The sequence below is a fragment of the Cyclopterus lumpus genome, chromosome 21, assembly GCF_009769545.1.
Source record: "Cyclopterus lumpus isolate fCycLum1 chromosome 21, fCycLum1.pri, whole genome shotgun sequence".
Lineage (NCBI taxonomy): Eukaryota > Metazoa > Chordata > Actinopteri > Perciformes > Cyclopteridae > Cyclopterus > Cyclopterus lumpus.
In genome coordinates this window covers 7152690-7172199 of record NC_046986.1, presented here as the reverse complement: position 1 = coordinate 7172199, position 19510 = coordinate 7152690, and the positions used below count along the sequence as shown (strand labels likewise).

General features: G+C 45.0%; 1 protein-coding gene across 1 annotated transcript in view; it reads right to left on the bottom strand.

Annotated features, from left to right (window-relative positions):
- The window catches only part of il1rapl1a (interleukin 1 receptor accessory protein-like 1a), a 167320-nt gene that overhangs the window by 71156 nt on the left and 76654 nt on the right, over nucleotides 1-19510 (bottom strand). Inside the window, exon 2 of the mRNA XM_034561803.1 lies at nucleotides 5533-5818. Coding sequence (XP_034417694.1) covers nucleotides 5533-5818 — 286 coding nt within the window. The remainder of the gene's footprint in view (nucleotides 1-5532; nucleotides 5819-19510) is intronic.

The following is a 19510-nucleotide window of genomic DNA, read 5'->3' as shown; positions in this document are numbered from 1 at the left end:
GCCTCATGGTCATCACGAGGAGCGAGGAGGGAGCAACCGTCAACGCACTTCACCTCTCATGCTCTCTCATTCTCTCTCTCTCTCTCCCTCTTTCTCCCTCTCTCTCTCTCTCTCTGGAAACGGACATTTTTTTGTGGCAGCAGCAAATTACAATACAATATATAATAATATAATAATATATACAATACAATAAAATAGCAGAGCAGGACATATTCAATTTAAGAAAATTAAATAAAATAATAACAAAGAACATGAAATAAATGAGTGCATATAAGTGTGTATAAAGTATATCAAGTTAAAGCGGTTTGAAGGGTTATTGATGTTGTTCAATTTGAGGAGGATCTGGCCAGGAGGTGATTTATTATAAGGTCTTATAGCAGTGAGTCTGTTGGTGTCTCCGGCTCCAATGCTGCTCCCCCAGCAGACTCTAGTCCAGAGCACTGGTCCAACAGACTGGTAGAACATCTCCAAACATCTCAGAGAACTGGTCACAACAGACTGGTAGAACATCTCCAACATCTCAAAACACTGGTCACAACAGACTGGTAGAACATCTCCAACATCTCAGAGAACTGGTCCAACAGACTGGTAGAACATCTCCAAACATCTCAGAGCACTGGTCACAACAGACTGGTAGAACATCTCCAAACATCTCAGAGCACTGGTCACAACAGACTGGTAGAACATCTCCAACATCTCAGAGCACTGGTCACAACAGACTGGTAGAACATCTCCAACATCTCAGAGCACTGGTCACAACAGACTGGTAGAACATCTCCAAACATCTCAGAGCACTGGTCACAACAGACTGGTAGAACATCTCCAACATCTCAGAGCACTGGTCACAACAGACTGGTAGAACATCTCCAAACATCTCAGAGCACTGGTCACAACAGACTGGTAGAACATCTCCAACATCAACAGGGCTGTGGAGAAGCTCCACGGTGGGGACGCGAGGTTGACGTCAGAGTGACGGAGGGACGAGGTGGGCGAGGCAGGTGGTCTTAGCAGGGCTTTGTGAGCGAAGAGGAGTTTCAATCGAATCCTTCAGGACCCGGGGTAACGTGGTCACGGGAGTGGGAGTGAGTGGGCAGAGTTCTGGATGGACTCTGGACAACATGCTACGAAGACATGAAGAATGCCGTTGCAGCAATTATCAGAGTTTTTTTTTAGAATCGGATGAGGGGGAAGGAAAGGGGCGGAATTGTCAGAAAAAGGGGTCGCCTCCAAACTACTGCCGCAAAACGGTCCACACCATGAAAACAGGCCCAGACTACAAATAGTCTGCACGCTTTAATGAGGCGTCTCCGTCTGTGTTTCTATCCTCCGGCTGTGATCTGAACCGGCCGGTCGGAAAAAATATGTGAATCTGCCGCCTCACACACTTGGCCATGCGGCGGGCTTCCATTTCATTTCATTACATTTACATTTACGGCTCGCCAGATGCTCCCATTCACTGTAAATGACAGGAGTTTCATATGATATACTCAGGTTATGGAAGCAATAAGGGAGTCACATCTCTCGTATAAACACCTCTGACCCCCTGGGACCATAAAACACACAAACACACACACACACACACGCACTTTCAAGACAAAACGTGGCGATGTGCAGTCCTGGAAGACCGGGTCGAGATAGAGATGAGAGGGAGCAGAAGGAGAATATAGCTACCAAGATACTGTATACTTCTACAACACAGAAGACGACTAAAAGGCCATCTGGAAAATGCAGTAAGAGGCAAAAAGTAAGACGCAAGAAATTGCAACAGAGCAAAGCCCTCTTGGTGCTGGTATCTGGCGTTATCGACTCGATGCCTCCCCACCGGAGGGAATAGAGTGGGAAGAGGCGGCGCAGTGGGCTTACAGAGAACACTTATATATGTGTCCACTGAACAAATTCCACCACGCAAACACACACACACACACATGTGGTGCACGGGTGGGCAAATTAACACACCTACAAAGTCCACCCCCGCTTCCCCACTGCGCTTGTTGATATAACGGGGAGGACGATCAGAGATGACCTCTCACAGTCGTGCAACCTGAGCCATTAAAGTCCCCGGGGGGGCCCAAAAAGGAGACATCTTTTACATGTGAAATATTCACAGCGGGCACCCTGTAGGCATTGTGTGTGTGTGTGTGTGTGTGTGTGGAAGGTGTCAGGGGGTTGGCCGCCTGATTGATGGACAGCCGGGGCAGGGGGGGTCGATGCACAGTTCCCGTGGCGGTCTTTCACGTCTTGTCACATTCTATTTGAGCGCAGCCGCTTTGGATATTAAGTCCGCGGCTCACGTTGGCTGTAATTCTCCACGCATTATTATTAAAAAAAACTAGCAATCGCGGGACGGAAATGCACGCGGGTTTCTCTCTCTCCACCTTCTCCAGGACACACACACACACACACACACACACACACACACACACACACTCGTTACGAGAAGCGTTATGAAACAATTCGTCAGGTGGAATGTAGGTGGGTTCTGTGGCGGCGGAGAGAGAGAGAGAGAGAGAGAGAGAGAGAGAGAGAGAGAGAGAGGAAGACCTATGGATGACGTGAACCGGTGTTACGGGCCTTAAGTGAGACGACAAGCAGAGGGAAGAGAGAAAGAGCAACGGGGCGAACGAGAGGGAGCACATGGAGATTGCTACATGTAAATGAAGTCACCTTCACGCGACCTTTAGGCTTACATTTCCAGACAGAGAAGGACAAAGATAACCACTCGCGAACATGCACACGCACACTTCACGCAGCACCCCGACGAGCGCGCCTCCATATCCGTGTCTTGGGTGAAAAAACATCCGGAGGGCTTTTTTTCGGTGAAAAAAGTCAAACATTTATAGACGAGTACACGACGCGCCGGAGAGAGAGAGGTGCGGGGTTACGGGGTGCGTTCGGACGGTGAGAGGGCCGCGACGCATCTTTTTGTTGCTTTCGCACTCAAGCGCACGAGTTTAGAAGTGAAAACGTGACTGTGGAAGTGCTAAGAATTTGAGGGGCTTTACATCGAGATTAAATTGTGACACAATAAAATCCTTGGCGCACATTGGTGTGCATAGTATGCTTCTCCAGCATCTCGATCTGACCGATCGCATTAACTGTGCTTAAAATATGGATCACATATCCAGTAAGCATGTGTTGGAGAGGGTGTGGCTTAAGTATGGCGGGTGGGCGTAACCCACACCCATTGGAACTCTCTGCCGAGAACGACGACACCTCCCACAAGAGTCAACGACCAAACGACTCGTGAGTTATGAAAAAGGGGGGCGGGGCTGACCTTTAGGGGGGGGGGGGGGGGGGGGGGGGGGGGGGCGGGGAAAACCATGAAAAGGGAACTCTGCTGAGTCTACGACATGCGATTCACCAGTATGAACCATAGGCGACACAAGAAGTGGGCGTCGTCATCGTGATGTCACCCACAAATTACCATATTTGGAGTGACGTATAGATGCCGTATACATTGATTGTAAGCTCGCCCTAAAATATACTCCACTTTATGGTCTGTTTTACCATAATTTACTAAATCAACATCATACTTTATTGAAGACTTGAAACTAGAGATCGAGACAATAAACTTGTGTTTACAGTGTATTAACTCACGCGAGAAACAGGGTCCTTTTCTCACAGACTTCTCCCCCTGCTGGTCAACAGAGAGACTGCAGGTTTAAGGACACCTCCCCATTGGCCTCACTCGACAGAGCGCGAACATCTGTTCAAAAGGTCAAGCTGCTTTTTGTTTTCATTGCTGTGGACCCACAGAGTATCGCGGTGGACAAGCTTCATGGATTCTGATGTCTTATGCTCAAATATGTCAGTACGAGCCCCTCTGGTACACTTTGAAGCAGTTACATGTCTTAAAAAAGGTGTTTGCTAACAAGTGGCTTAACGAGACCACAAAACCTTCACATAGTTATGTAGGGTCCGCGGTGTAGTTCATTTAAAAGACTCACAGTAGCGTCTGGCGACTGCATTCACACGCTTTAAAAATCAAAGAAGCGTAATTAATGCGTGAATATTATCTTGGTGAACGTCACATGTAAGTATCATAAGCTTGTGTTTACCACAGAGGCTGTTTTGAAATGCTACACATAAGAAGGGGAGGTCATTGAATTAGGTCTCAGGACTAATTTACATTGAAATGACTCGAGCATACTAATATGACGGAAACTCTGCATGCTCATCTCGGTATGTGATGTGCTTTTTAAATTGCATGCATTGATAACGCATTTTAAAAACCGAGAAGCTCATTAACGTTGTTTTTTTTTAAAACATACAAATAGTGCTTTCATCTTATTGGGTGCATAATGCATTTTCGGGTAAATGCAATAAAGCAGGATGCATGAAGCCTCCATTTACAAAGCTTACCGTACATTTTTTGGTTTGATGATTCATATTATCAAACGGTTGCGTAATATTCGCCCATCGCTAGGAAATGTCATTGAGGGTCGTTAAAATGTCCGGGTGTCATATCAAGGTCTACTGCGTACCGTATGAACTCCGAATAAAAGAGACAAAAAGGCCTATTTCTCTTTGCCTGGAGGGAGTTTCCGGGCAGAGTGTTTAGGTCACATATGCTATGTCGTGTGACTCAAAAGCTTACTCCCAAAACAAACAAAAAAAGAATAGAAAATTGATTTCAGCTCGCAGGCAAAATCTCTCGCAGTCTTCTGATTAGGGTATCTAAGAAGTTTGAAATCCCCCCGCCCCCCCCAGCTCAACACGAGCAACGGAAACACGAGACCTGCAACCGTGGTGCTCTGAATTTTAAAAAAAAACGACATTTGAACTAACCCGAGCCTTGTTAGAAGGAATTGTCGATACGATATTAATTTACAGTGAAACAACACTGTTTGTGCCAGATTGGTCCGACAGCGTGCAGTAATAAATTGCAGTGGGTCACACTCCATGGATCCTTCGAGCCTTTCTGGGTCTTTAAGAGGCCCCTTTCACTGGGTTTATTAAAAATACTCGAGGCGCCGCAATGAGCCGTTTATTGGAGGGATGTTCTCCAGTGTAAAAGGTTAATAAGTTACTGCCACATAATTATGCATCTTGTATTAGGAAGAGTCTCCCTGTAATGGCCCACTAAAGACTGAGTGTGTGTGGGTGTTTGCATCTCTTTGTCTTTAACATCTCTCCCCGAACCACTTCACATGGCTTCCGCCGTCACTGTAAGATAAATATGTGGAATCACTCAATTACAATCACCGTTTTTTTTTGGCAGAAATATAAAAGGAATAGCTCCACATTTTGGGAAATGTGCTTATTTTTCTTAAATATTGACCCCCAAGAGTACGTGTCTTGTCTTTTCGGGTATTTATTTACATTTCTGTTTGTGTACGGATACAAAGAGCCGGTAGATCTTACTTTTGCTGGTAGGCTTAGTCATGTGAGGGGTATAACTCTTCTCATCTAACTCTCGGCGAGACAAGCAAATAAGCATCTGTTTCCAAAACTTAAAAAAAGCAAAACGTTAACTTTAACTAGACATTTAGATGCGTCGTCCCCGTCTCTTTTCCCCTCCATCCGTCCTACCGTAACACGCAGGAGTAGAGGCCCACGTCCTGGAGGTCGGCCGGTCTGAACCAGATGGCGTCCTCCTCCTTGCTCATGCGCACGCCGTCGAAAGAGATGGGCTCCTCGAAGTCGCTGTGGCCCAGGCCCGAGCTGCGGTACCACATGAGGCTGAGGCCCACGCTCTGCGCCTGGCTGTAGTTGGCCCGGATGTAACCGTAGAACAGGGCGCACTTCAGCCGCACCGGCTCGCCCTGCAGCACCCGGTACTTCAGGTAGTCCACGGACCAATCGGTGCAGCCGTCCACTGCGGAGAAACCAGAAATGGAGCGAGGGAGGCACACGTCAACACATTGCCAGGCTGCAATGCTTAAGAAATCATAAAATATGCATGAGCGCATATATATGCACAATGGGTGGCAGTGTGATTACAGGACGTGGAAATGTGAAATCTACAGCAAAAAGAAAATAGAGATATTATGCATCTTTCTGTTACTTTACAAGTAATATGTGAGTGGGAGGAGGATTATCAGGTTATAAACCACCCACAAGTTTTATTATTTATTAGAAAAACACTAAATTTAATGGCTTTATTAGTGATGAGACACTAGGCTCTATAACAGTATGCAAGTATGCAGTTTTTCATGGTGCACCGCATGGAATTCAACATATTTTGCTTTTGGAGGATTGAAATATTACTGCGCAACGCCTCCTCTCCTCATGTACATGTTAAGTTACATCTTCTGGATACACACATGGTAGATACTTATTTAGAGACTGATCGCTGGCCATAGGTTGACCTCTGGCCATAGGTCGACCTCTGGCCATAGGTTGACCTCTGGCCAAGGTTGACCTCTGGCCAAGGTTGACCTCTGGTAGCTTGGGAATTAAGAGAGATCTGCTGGCTAGAACTAGAACAGACCAGGGTGCCTGGTCAGGGGCTGTGCCAGTGTCTTTGATTTGTGTCAATGACTTGAGGGGGGAGGGGCCAAGAGGACCAGAGGTTAACCTATGGCCAGCGATCAGTCTCTGACTAATTAGCTACCATTTGTTTATCCAGAAGGTGTATATTACCGGGTACACATCTGTGCATGTGTAACCATAGAGACTCGGAGAGAGAGAGAAGTGGTGATGCTGTGGTGAGATAAAGTAATAAGAACCATGCTGCGTGCCAGTCTGTGAGTGATAGAAAGCCTCACAGGAACAGCTATGCTTGTAATTAATACTCTTAATTACCAGGGAAGTAATGTGTGTCTGTGTGTGTCTGTGTGCGTGTGTGTGTGTTTGCATAAGCGTGCATTCCCTATATGAACGGTTGTCTGCCTAATTATGTCTGTTAATTACCAGGAGGCTAAGCCGCAAATGTGTGTGCGCTTCCATATGAATGTGAGCAAAACGGAAAGAGAGTGCGTGTGTGTGTGTGTGTGTGTAGGACACCCTGTCTAATTATCATTCCTAATGATGAGAGCAGGGCCCCTATAGAGGCGCTCTCATGTGTCTTCACATGCACTCCTCACAACTTTAAACTTGATTAGGCAACCTCACCGATGGCCTCCATATAATACGTGTTTTTGGCAATTTAGTTTCATGGCTAAATTGTTAAATTAAATATCACACAAAAACAAGGAGGAAAATCTGCAGATAAAAAAACAAAAAACAAGCATGAGTCACTTTCATGTCTACTTTGAGGATTTAAGCATCCGATGGGACTTCAGCATGCGGTTGAAACAAAGGAATGGGGGGCGGGGGGGGGGGGGGGGGGGGTGCACATGGCATTTTAACCGCCTGCTCAAAATCTCATCTGTGTGAACGGAAGATTTAACAATCAGAATTAAAGATGGAACATTTAGAAGAAACACCCAATCAGCGACGAAGCAATCTCAAGTCAGAGGCTTTTGTCTGGGAAGCCTCCGAAAGGTCAACATAGGTCATAGGTCGTTGGTTAACCCCGGTTCTTTTGGTCTGTTAGTGCCGTGTAAAACGTTTGTGTTGTTGCTGCGCCGATTGTGTTGTTTCAATGAGGCCGGTTCCATGCGGCTCTACCCGTGTTTAAAGTTGATCAAACTGTACTTTATTAGTTTCCGTGTGATGAATTGTGAGGATTTGCCTTGTTTTGAGTGTTTTCTTCTTTCTCCTTGTTGTTTAAACGAACCCACACACACACACGCACACGCACACACACACGCACACCTACTCCTACACAAAAATAGAGGCTCGTGTGTGCTCATGTTCATCTACACGTGGTAAGCGTATGTACCTCTCTCTCTCTCTCTCTCTCTCTCTCTCTCTCTCTCTCTCTCTCTCTCTCGCTGCCCCCCCTTTCACCCACGGTTTGTTTGTTGATCTTTCGGTAGGACGCGTGTAACTCTACAGCAGTTTGTTGTTGTTGGTCAATAAATAATATTGACTTCATCAGTACGGTTCGAAGTAAATAAAACCCTCTTGTACTTTTTAAAGAGCAGTTTTCTGCGCTAACGTGTATCGCCATCACCAATTGTGAGGCTTTTTATATATCGGTTTTTTTTGCTATTGGTCCCAGATCCTGAAAGTTAACAATCGTATTGATATTAACCATTTGATTAATGTCAATAGTTTAGTGTTTTTGCTCCTGCCGGATAAGGACACATTAAACATGAGATAATCATCAGAAACCCGACATCAGTGGGTGAGTCTCCATCGGAGGCAGCAGGTGAGTCCTCGGCTCTCTCTGCATATCAATCTGCTAATCAGCAGGGACGGCGGAGGCTTCGCTCGGCCTCTTCTTTATTCAGCCTCTCCGCCTCTAATGGATATGACCTCCCTCTCTCTCTCTCTCTCTATCTCTCTCTCTCTCTCTCTCTCTCTCTCTCTCTCTCTCTCTCTCTCTCTCTCTCTCTCTCTCTCTCTCTCTCTCTCTCTCTCTCTCTCTCTCTCTCACACACACTCTCTCCATTTCTGCACCTCCCCTCCACAACAAAAAAAGGGTTTATTCTAACGAGCTTGTATCCCGAGTCACAATGAAAGAAGTGAACGAAACACTTTATCCAGCCGCCTGTCGGGTTTCCTGCACCGGGGCATGCGCACGTGAACGCACCCCGGGAGGAGACCTTTTCATTCCTCACACACACACACACACGCACACGCACACACACACACACACCCCTAAATGGGAGTTGTTTATTGCGGTGGCCTTTTTGTGGGGGGAGGAAAACCATATTTATGTCTGAAAACTCAAAACGGTTTTATCAACTCAATTAGAGGCTGACATTTCTCCACATCCCCACGCTGGGCAGGAAAATCAATGCTTTCCGCTGGAGGAATACTGCAGTCCTCACCTCTCTCACTCTCTCCCTCTGCTGACAGCACACACACACACACACACACACACACACACACACACACACACACACGCACACACACGCGTCTACACGCGAGGAGCTCTCCCTGCACCTCCGGGACAACACACCTTTAGTGGTTCTGTACGGCCACTCTCGGACGAGCCCGCGGTGCACGGGACGTTTCCACGCGGACACGTCCCCACGCGGCCGCCTGTCACACTCTGGGAAATTGGCCTCTGGCCGGATGGATCTTACTGCAGCACGATAAGCCGCGCAGCGCTCCTTTCCCACGCGTGTGTGTGCGAGCGCGTGTGTGTGTGTGTCACAGAAACCTTATTACATTCAGCGTCGAGACAGATCTGTGACATTAAAACCAAGCACATAAATATGGACCGCTGAGCTGCGATGAATTTCACGCGGAAATACAGAACAAGCGACCCGACCCCCCGTAAAACGTACACAATGACAGAGCGGCACCGTTTCATCTCAGTCAACTCCTGCTTTTCTTCTTCTTCTTCTTCCCCTATAATCAAAACCCCATTATCCTTTTCACAAACGGTATATATCACTCAAGTGCGCCCCGGCGTTCCTTCTCACATGCCTCTCACTCTCTCTCACGCCGGCCTCTCTTCTCTAATCACTACCTGCTCTCCTAATGAAGTGTGATTATCAGATGTTGGGTGGGCGGCGGGGGGGGGGGGGGGGGGGGGGGGGGGGGGGGGTCCTCTCAGCCCAGGAAGACATGCAATGATCTATATGCAGATAAGGACTCTTTAATAACTTTATGTCTCTCTCTCGTTGTCTTTCTCCCCCTCCTCACCCACTCGATCTCTATCTCCCTATGCAGCCGGCTCTCCAGCTCGGGAATCTTCTTCTTCTTCTTTTTTTTTTCCTCCACAATTTGGTGCTTTTCTAACCTCTATTTCTAGAAAGAAAAAATAAATAAATCCCTTTTGGTTTGCTACACCAGAGATCTTTATGTTTTTTTTTTTTTTTTTTCAGGGCTACAACAGCTCGGGGCACTGTGGCTGACCCCTGGGAGGTAATTGTGCAGAATCCATAGTAAACGGTTCACGGTGCGTCGTAAACCCTGGAATAAGATGGAGAACACCGCCCGTAATCTGGAGGCAAATTACATTTTTATTCTCCTGATCCACTTTACGGACGTATGTACTGAGATATAACGTGTGACAATTTGATATACAGAGCAGTGCGTGTACAATGAATCTTCAAATAAGCTCAACGTGCCTTTAACAATTACATTATAGTTACCGGCTCATTCCCTCTCTCTCTGTTGGTCTCGCTCTACTTTCGTCTCCGGATGAGTTAATAAAAGTGAATCAACGGGCTGTTTTTCTTTTTTTAGCCACCGGTTCAACTGTGAGTCTCTGCCCGTGACTTTTGTTCCAGGTGGAGACTTAAAATAGTGCCGAGTGTGTAGAGCGTCTAACATGAACTATAAACTATTTTGCATGCATTTTGAGTGTTTTCATCCACTGGTTTATATGCACATTGTAGTGAGTTCAGCAAAACAAACAATGTAATTACGTAAACTCAGTTACAGACTCAGTTTAAATGACATTTGCTGCAAGATTACAACATGATAAGAGAACTAAGTTGCCGCGTTATCCATCTTTTGTTGTCTGGGATCCACGAGACCCGAACAGACCCAGTTAATGCAGCCTGGCTTTGTTCTGGTCTGCTGGTCTAGATCTGGTGAAACAGGAACTGACGCTGAATTAACAATAATATATCAGAGCTTTTCTGCATGAACGTTGAAAGAAAAAGATGGAAAAATCGCAAATGATCTATAATTTATGAGTCACAATCTACAATACACCTGAAAGGTTATCTTTGCAATATGTATGTGAATTTAAAGGATGTATGAATGTATTCGACATGATGTGTCTTACTGAAGCATGAATGTGTATATTAATGTTCTCTCCGGGCCTTTTGTACTCCTCTAAGTAACTTGATCTGGGACTTTTTTTGGGGTTGTAATCTCTTCGGTCTGTGCTGTGCCACTTCATATTTCTCTGTCTCCAAATCATTCACTCTCGCTGACAGTTAACCGTTTCTCGTTTATATGCAAATGTGGAGCAGCGCTGATCATTCCTCTCTAAAAAAGAAAAAAGATGGCGGCGCATTAGCTTTGCTGTCCATGCAAAAACTGCCGGACAGGGAAAAGCCTTCTTTTCCACCTTCCTCTTTGCCTTTCTCCGTCTGTCATTACTGGAAAACAAATGTAACGACGCAGCTATGGATTTGACTTCAGAACAACATGTTGTGCCGATTTCTTTCATTTGAATCGATTTACCAAAACAAATGTATCATCTTTTTTTTAACATCTTTTCTTCAGCCACCTGTTGGCTTCCTGTTATGGATGTTATGTATCTGTTATTTAGTTGGACTGTGTGAGGAAATACTGCACACTTACTTCAGTTTGTTTGTACATAAAAACATTTATACTTGACCAATACAAGATTATTTTTTAGTAACCAATGGAGTATTGAGTATTGATGTAGTTCTGAGACCAAATGTTATATATATATATATATATATATATATATATATATATATATATATGTATATATATGTATATATATACATGTGTGTATATATACACATCCAATCTTCCAATCCAACCATATCTTCCCAATCCCCAATTATATATATATATATGTATGTATATATATACATACACACATATATATATATGTATATTTACGCATGTATATGTATATATATATATATACATACATACATATATATGTGTATATATATATATATATATATATATATATCCAATCTTCCAATCCAATCGTCCAATACCCAATTATATATATATATATATATATATATATATATATATAATTGGGGATTGGAATAGCAGACATAGAGAAACAAAAAGAGATGGAGGCAGTGTTGACGGCGATGTTATGGGATGTGATGGCTGCCAATGCAAAGTAAACAAGCAGCGTCTCTGCCTCACACACCCAGAGCTGGATTATGTCCCCACTGCAACGCCGATTGTTCCCCAACTCTGGCTGCTTTCGCTGACAGTTCAAAGAAGTATTGAGTAATTTACCTAGTGTTTGCTTCTTTCACAGCCTTGTTATTTTGTTTGTATGAGAGTTTCCTCTTCTCCAGCTCGTAGTCGATTCTAACTTTATATCATAACTCACAGAAAATGCAGTTATTCGCTGAGCATCAAATATTTTACACCAGAGGTTCTCCAACTGGTGGGGGGGGGGGGGGGCTCGTTCCCCACGGGGGGCAATAAGAGAAATGAGGCAACGCTACCGAGTACGATGAAAGGGACGGGTGTGTGCTGGTGTTCTTCAACAATGGGGAGTGAGTTACTATACTTTAGCCGGACGATTTGGCCCACTTTTCAACACAGCTCATGGAGGCAATTATGGCTTTTTTAATAGATATGTCAAAATCCTCCACCTCCTCCGAGTCATAAACACACAGTGTAATTTACACTTCCCAAGGTCCAGTGTCCGTTGTGAATAGATGTCCATGAATCATCGCATTTTCAGTGACGTGTGCACATTGCAATGGTGCCAATTTGCCAAAAAATCTGAACAAACGGAGCCTGAAAAAGGGTTTAAGTCACGGTCCCCGACATAATCAAGTGACTCCATCGCAACATTGTACTTCCTACTTTACATCTCCCAAAGCCCCAAATTATGGGAACTCTAGTTTCAACACTTAGTGCAGTCCCCTAAATGGAAGAAAGGCGAAGACTAATAATAGAAGTTACAAAATCCATTAATACTTTAACCCCTTCTCATTGAACCCTCTCTGTTTAGGGTTATAGGTTCTAACCCCTTCTCATTGAACCCTCTGTTTAGGGGTAGGGGTTCTAACCCCTTCTCATTGAACCCTCTCTGTTTAGGGTTAGGGGTTCTAACCCCTTCTCATTGAACCCTCTGTTTAGGGTTAGGGGTTCTAACTCCTTCTCATTGAACCCTCTGTTTAAGGTTAGGGGTTCTAACCCCTTCTCATTGAACCCTCTCTGTTTAGGGTTAGGGGTTCTAACCCCTTCTCATTGAACCCTCTGTTTAGGGTTAGGGGTTCTAACTCCTTCTCATTGAACCCTCTGTTTAGGGTTAGGGGTTCTAACCCCTTCTCATTGAACCCTCTCTGTTTAGGGTTAGGGGTTCTAACCCCTTCTCATTGAACCCTCTGTTTAGGGTTATAGGTTCTAACTCCTTCTCATTGAACCCTCTCTGATTAGGGTTAGGGGTTCTAACCCCTTCTCATTGAACCCTCTCTGATTAGGGTTAGGGGTTCTAACCCCTTCTCATTGAACCCTCTGTTTAGGGTTATAGGTTCTAACTCCTTCTCATTGAACCCTCTGTTTAGGGTTATAGGTTCTAACTCCTTCTCATTGAACCCTCTCTGTTTAGGGTTATAGGTTCTAACTCCTTCTCATTGAACCCTCTGTTTAGGGTTATAGGTTCTAACCTCTTCTCATTGAACCCTCTCTGTTTAGGATTATATGTTCTAACCCCTTCTCATTGAACCCTCTGTTTAGGGTTATAGGTTCTAACTCCTTCTCATTGAACCCTCTGTTTAGGGTTATAGGTTCTAACCCCTTCTCATTGAACTCTCTGTTTAGGGTTATAGGTTCTAACCCCTTCTCATTGAACCCTCTGTTTAGGGTTATAGGTTCTAACCCCTTCTCATTGAACCCTCTGTTTAGGGTTATAGGTTCTAACCCCTTCCCAATAAACCCTCTCTGTGTAATGATACCGTTATTGTGGGCGGAGCTATGAAATCGGGTTGACCTCTGATTATACCTGCCTGTTTTGCTTTGATTGATTATGTCAAGCTAACATTCTTGTACTGTTGCTGCAACCTTTTGGAAATGTGTTAATTCCACTCCAGCTGATACTCCGACAACAATATAATGACTCCAGACTCTGCCTGAAAAAACACACCTTTCACGCTTAAAAGAACGCTCTTCTTTGCCTCTTTCTGGGTTTACTGTACCTGCAACTAAAACTATATCTCTGATGTAATGCTGGCTCGGCCTAAGACTCTACAAGGATGGACTAAGATCACATAAGTAGCTCAAAGACAAATAAAAAAGAGTTGATAACTCTATACGTTCCCTATAAATTGAGGCCAATCATTAATCCCCATTAAATTCTGCTCAGAAAATATATGCTGGCCATTCTTTGTTTGTCTCACATCAGTGCGGGAACTCATCATATCGTACTATATGGGAATTAAATCCGAGCCTCCATTTCCTTGCATCTTGCTTTATTAATGTTCATTCCTAACATTATTTGTAATGCTCACACTGTAAAATTGTGCTGTAATGCATAGCAGTGTTACATTAAACTACTGAACCTGCACCTGAGGACCACAGAAGGATAGGAGAACAATGGGGAAATGAAGTAAATCAAATTTGTGGCACTGGATGTTGACATTTGCATACATATTGGAGTGATTTCCAAGGCAACATAAAGCTTTCGAGAGACAAAACCAAAAACAATACCTGAAAATGAAGCAAATCCCCCGCGATGAGATTTGCCCCACAGAATATAAGCAGGTGTTCAGAAGGAAACGGCAGGCAAATGTATTTGAGGCTTAAATACAGGACGGAATCTGCAAATCTACACATACAGTACATTATCAAAAGTAGTTTATAGGCAAATCATAGAAACTTTCAAGTTTGCCTGAAGGTGACAGTCCACTTTCTATTGTTTCATATAGAAACCAGGGTGCGTTTGTTGCCCTTGACCAAGTTCAGCACCGCTCACTCAGATCCTTTTAATAACTCTCCAATTGACTTCAAATTAACCAGAACCCCGTTATAGAACAGAAATGTCCCCTGTTGTGTGAGAAAGGGTGTCACTGAGACAGTAGCTTTTTGACTTGACTTTCTCTCTCTCTCTCTCTTTCCCTTGCTCATCCTTTCTTTCTTTTTCTTCATGATAAAGGGCTCTTTTAAAAAAAAAAAAAAGAAAAAAAAAAAGGAGAACAGAAAGCTTGTCAGGATTTGGCCAGCTGGAGAAAGTCATTTGAGGCCCAAATTGATGCAGTCGGGAATCTCAATAGTATCTCTCCATGCAGCATAGAGGGAGACGTGGTAGACCGGCACATTGTTCCTTGTAAATGGCTCTTTATTTTATAGGCGAAGTTGGGAAATGAGCAGCACCGTTCACGGCTGTGTACGCCGCCGCGGCCCGAGGAGGACGGCCATGCGTAAAATGGAACACTGAGAAACAGGAGCTCCTAATATCTTAACAACTAAGAAAAAGAAGAAAAAAAAGTCTACGGCGCTCCTACATCATGTGCAGGTTTTACTGGTAATGGAAACACAATGCAAATAAAGTCCCCTGTAAGTTATAAAGTCAAGGTTGTGTGTGAGCGCCATCCATCATGCTGACGGGGGTGCCCACACACACACACACACACACACACACACGGACACACACACACACACGGACACACACACACATATATGCATCCATATGCAGTGTGACTGGTTGAGCCAAGCCCCTTGGACCATGTCTGGGAAAGAAGGGTCCGAAAGAAGAGAATGATTTCAAATCGTGAGAGAAGCCAAATGCAAATGTGTGTGTGTGTGTGTGTGTGTGTGTGTGTGTGTGTGTGCTCATGTGAGGGAATTTCTGTGTTTGTCCATGCAGGTGTCAATCTGCTGTGTAGTATTAAAATGGGGATTTCTTCTCACTCTGCCTTAATGTGTGAGTGTGTGTGTGTGTGTGTGTGTGTGTGTGTCTGTGTGTGTGCCGTGTGTGCGTGTGTGTGTGTGTGTGTCTCGCTCGTGTGTGCAGCTGTGATCCAGGAGATTCAGGCTGAGCTGTCACTCGGCTAATCTCCCCCAGTAGAAATGCGGCTCGGGGAAAAAAATGTCATCTGAACATTCAGAATTGTGTTTACACTCGCTGCAGGTTCCATCAGCTTCTAATTTGACAAGTCATCATCACTCGTGCTCCTCTCCCTCTTTCCCCCTCTCGTGGCACACACAAATAATAATACAAAATATTTTTAAAAAAAAGCAGAATGAAGGAGACGAAACAAGGGCATTAAATTCTACTCACAGAAACGCAATTGTGCTCTCAATAGTCAGGTAATCCAAAAGGCTGGAATAGGGAGGATTACTGTGTCTTCCATTAATTTACGGAGGCTATTCTAAAAAAAAGTCGCTCCCTAAGGCCTGCTTACATTTATATGGATAACAACAGTAGACAGGAAGCCCTCCTGGAGAAGTTGTTGGCTGTCTGGTAAACAGCAGCTACTTGGTGTATTGAGGGGAAGCACACGGATCCGTACACCCTCAGGTGAAGTTAACAGTGACAAGGACCGCAGTGCACTGGGAATTCAGTATTGGACAGGAAAATGGTAGACCGGCAACATATTGCTACATTTCGAAAAAAAGGACTTGCAACAAGTTCGTCTTGGAGGCATCGCCCCTCTTTATTTATTTTTGGTCCCCACGTCAACTATCGGTCCAATTCCGTTAACCAAATGAACACGACTGTAATTGCGTTCCGTCGATAAAAAAAACTAGGTGGGGGGAGGGGGGGGGGGGGTCGTCGCCGTGGTAACACCGATAGCCACTCGGTTTAAGGTTAAGGAACGACCAGATTCACTTGCGTGTACGCGTTCTGAGACTTTATTAGGATGTTGCGCATTATCTTGATGTCCATAACGTGATCAAATCCGCTCCGTTAAAGAAATCATCCAGACACTGCATTGATACATCCAGACACAACCCCCCCCCCCCCCCCTTCTCCTCCCCCTTCTCCTCCCCTCCATTCTGAGGGGAAAAAATTATAATTACATTCTGAAACTGAGACGTCTCTCCAAAAAGTTTAGTGTGCTGTGGGGTTTTGTGTCCTCAGGGTTTGTGAACGAGCGTTTCTCCTGACCTCTATTACCGGGCGTGTAACTTACAGCCTGGGGGGGGGGGGGGGGGGGGGGGGGACTCCAAAATACACAATCTAACTGCAGACAGGGACACACAGAGGAAAGTGTGGTCTTAAGGAAACGCGACCACCACTAACGGTTAAGACCGGTGTTCTGTACACTCCATAATGCTGATTTATTAATCTACAACATTAAGCGTCTCAGTCCTGCTGTATTATTTAATCTCTATTAGAAAAGTCGTGCTTTTTTTTTTGCTGAAGATTTAATCGCATTGTTTAAAGAGGAAGCCATTTTCTGTAATTTTACGTTTCAAATAAGAAAATTGTGGTGTTGTGACCATTGGAGGCAATTATTTTGTGTTTATTTAACCTTCCTGCTTTTGAGTCGGGCATCTTTTCTTTACTCTGACCTCTACAAAGAAAATTTAACCCGATGTAAGAGGAAATCTGTTTTTCTCAAAAAGCAAAACTGAAATAAATAAATTAAATCGTGGTCATGGTTGAATGAGAAATGTGAAGCTAAATCAAGGTGATGGCAGAAAATTGACAGTGAGCGAGAGGCTGGGCGAAGGGATGGAAGCAATGACCCATCCCATCTATCCAGTCGGTAAAGGGACATCTCCAGTGAGGGCTCTGGGCCAGAGATGGTAATGACACCACAGCCTTAGGCTTAGACCCAGGCACCATGCCCTTGATCATGAACACACACACACACACACACACACACACACACACACACACAGACAGCTCGAGTGAGCCTTATTCAAACTAGTTTTTACTCGTATGCCCTCGAAAAAAGAGCAAACTGCCACGAAGGACTGACGCAAAGTGAGAGCGAGGTCCATCCACCGGTTCACATCTGTTGGAGCGTCGCCCGTGCTCTGGCGGCACGGGCTCCATAATTGATTTCTCCCATTTCACCTCCATCCGCTCCCCCGTCTCTTTACTTCTGAGTGTCCTTCCCGTATGTTGTTGCCGAGGTGCTGGCGGTGTGTTAACGGGGTGAGAGAGGTGGTCAGAGAGTGACGACTTGTATAGCAACATAACAACACAGATGGCAACGAGGTTGGACAACACACACACGGACGGATGTGCAGTGTGGCACGCACAGCATGACGCTGATTTAATAACTTTTACATACATCCCTCCTGCAAAACCCCATGTATCTGTCATTACAGGCACCACTGTGAGTGTGTGTGTGTGTGTGTGTGTGTGTGTGTGTGTGTGTGTGTGTGGGGGCGTTTAACACCCCCGGGTTTCTTTCCCTGACACCTTCCGGCTTATACCCATCATCGATCCTCCGTTCATCCCCCTTGTGCACGACCCTCATTTAATCCCACCTTTCAAACTCAGCCCCTCTCATCCCAACGTCCCCGACCTTCATGCCCACAATCTACTCTGCGTATAAAAAAAAGGTGCTGATGTTTTTGAGCACAACAAAGAACACCACGTGACAATAAAACGGCAGCAAAAAAAAAAAAAGAGTCCCGTGTGTGCGTTTGTGTGTCTCATGTGGCCCGGTTATGCATGCAAGTAGCATACGTGTACAGTATATACGTTATCTTACACTCTATGTATTACACCACTGGATAAACGAGCAAGTGTCGAAGATGAAAGAACATTTTCAATTAGGATGAGTATGAAGCCTGGTTCATTAATAATGCAGAAATCATTACCCCCATTACGTTAGCGCCCCAGTTTTAAAGGCATGCGTGTTTTTCTTGCCAGCTTTCGCATGCACGCGTGCGCCTGAGTAAAATGGATTCCTCGAGTGATTTGGTGCCAATAATTCATCCCCCTTAATGGCCGAAAGGAAAAAGAAAGCTTTACAGCTCCTCAGAAACCGGCACAGCTTGTGTGCGCGCGCGTACACCGAAGGGTTCATGCTTCGGTTAACCTGCACGCGTGTGATGAAGACAAACCAAAAAAAAGAGAGCGCGCGGTCACATGGGCCGACTTGTCCGACGCGTTCTTCTGAAACATTAATGCGGCTTGAGATTTCTGTCCCCTGATTCCGTGTCCAATTAAAGCTCGCCGCTAAATGAACGCGCTCGCGGCAGTCGGCTAAACCGGCTAACGCAACGGCGCCACTCAAATCGTGCATTTCATAACACCCCACCTACAGCAGAAAGATCACGGGGCGATAAGAGAATAAATACGCCCGTCAGCCACGAAACGCAACAAAACGCAACAAAACTCAACATTTTTATTTTTGCTCCGCTCGTACTCAACGTTATAAATTACTCGCTTGCGTTTTAATGCAACAGGCAAACTCCCCCCCCTCTCTGGGCAGGAGGGGGGGGGGGGGTGCAAAGCGCCTGTGTGGCAGCTTTAAATAGGAATTAGCAGCGTTTCATTGTGATAGTGATTGAGTATGGGTCCCCGGGGTGGGTCTGCTCATTGTTACCAGGCCTTGTAAATCTACAGTAATCCTCCCAGTGGAGGACAAACACACACACACACACACACACACACACACACACACACACACATACATATTTCTTGCTGACAAAATATATATATAAAAAACATACATGCCTTGTATAATACTGTAAGTACAAGTTTTGTCTCTGTTGTCAGAACAGGATTATTATATGTTATCGAGAGTTTCGGTTTCCGTGCACTATCCATACTTCTCACTCCGTAACATTTGGCCTCCGCCCACTCAATCCACCCACGCGGACGCACGGTTGCCGAGCCGCAGTGGGAGAGCCGACCAGAACCGGTTTGTGAACTTCACCGAGCCCCCGCTCTAAAGATGACTGAGAA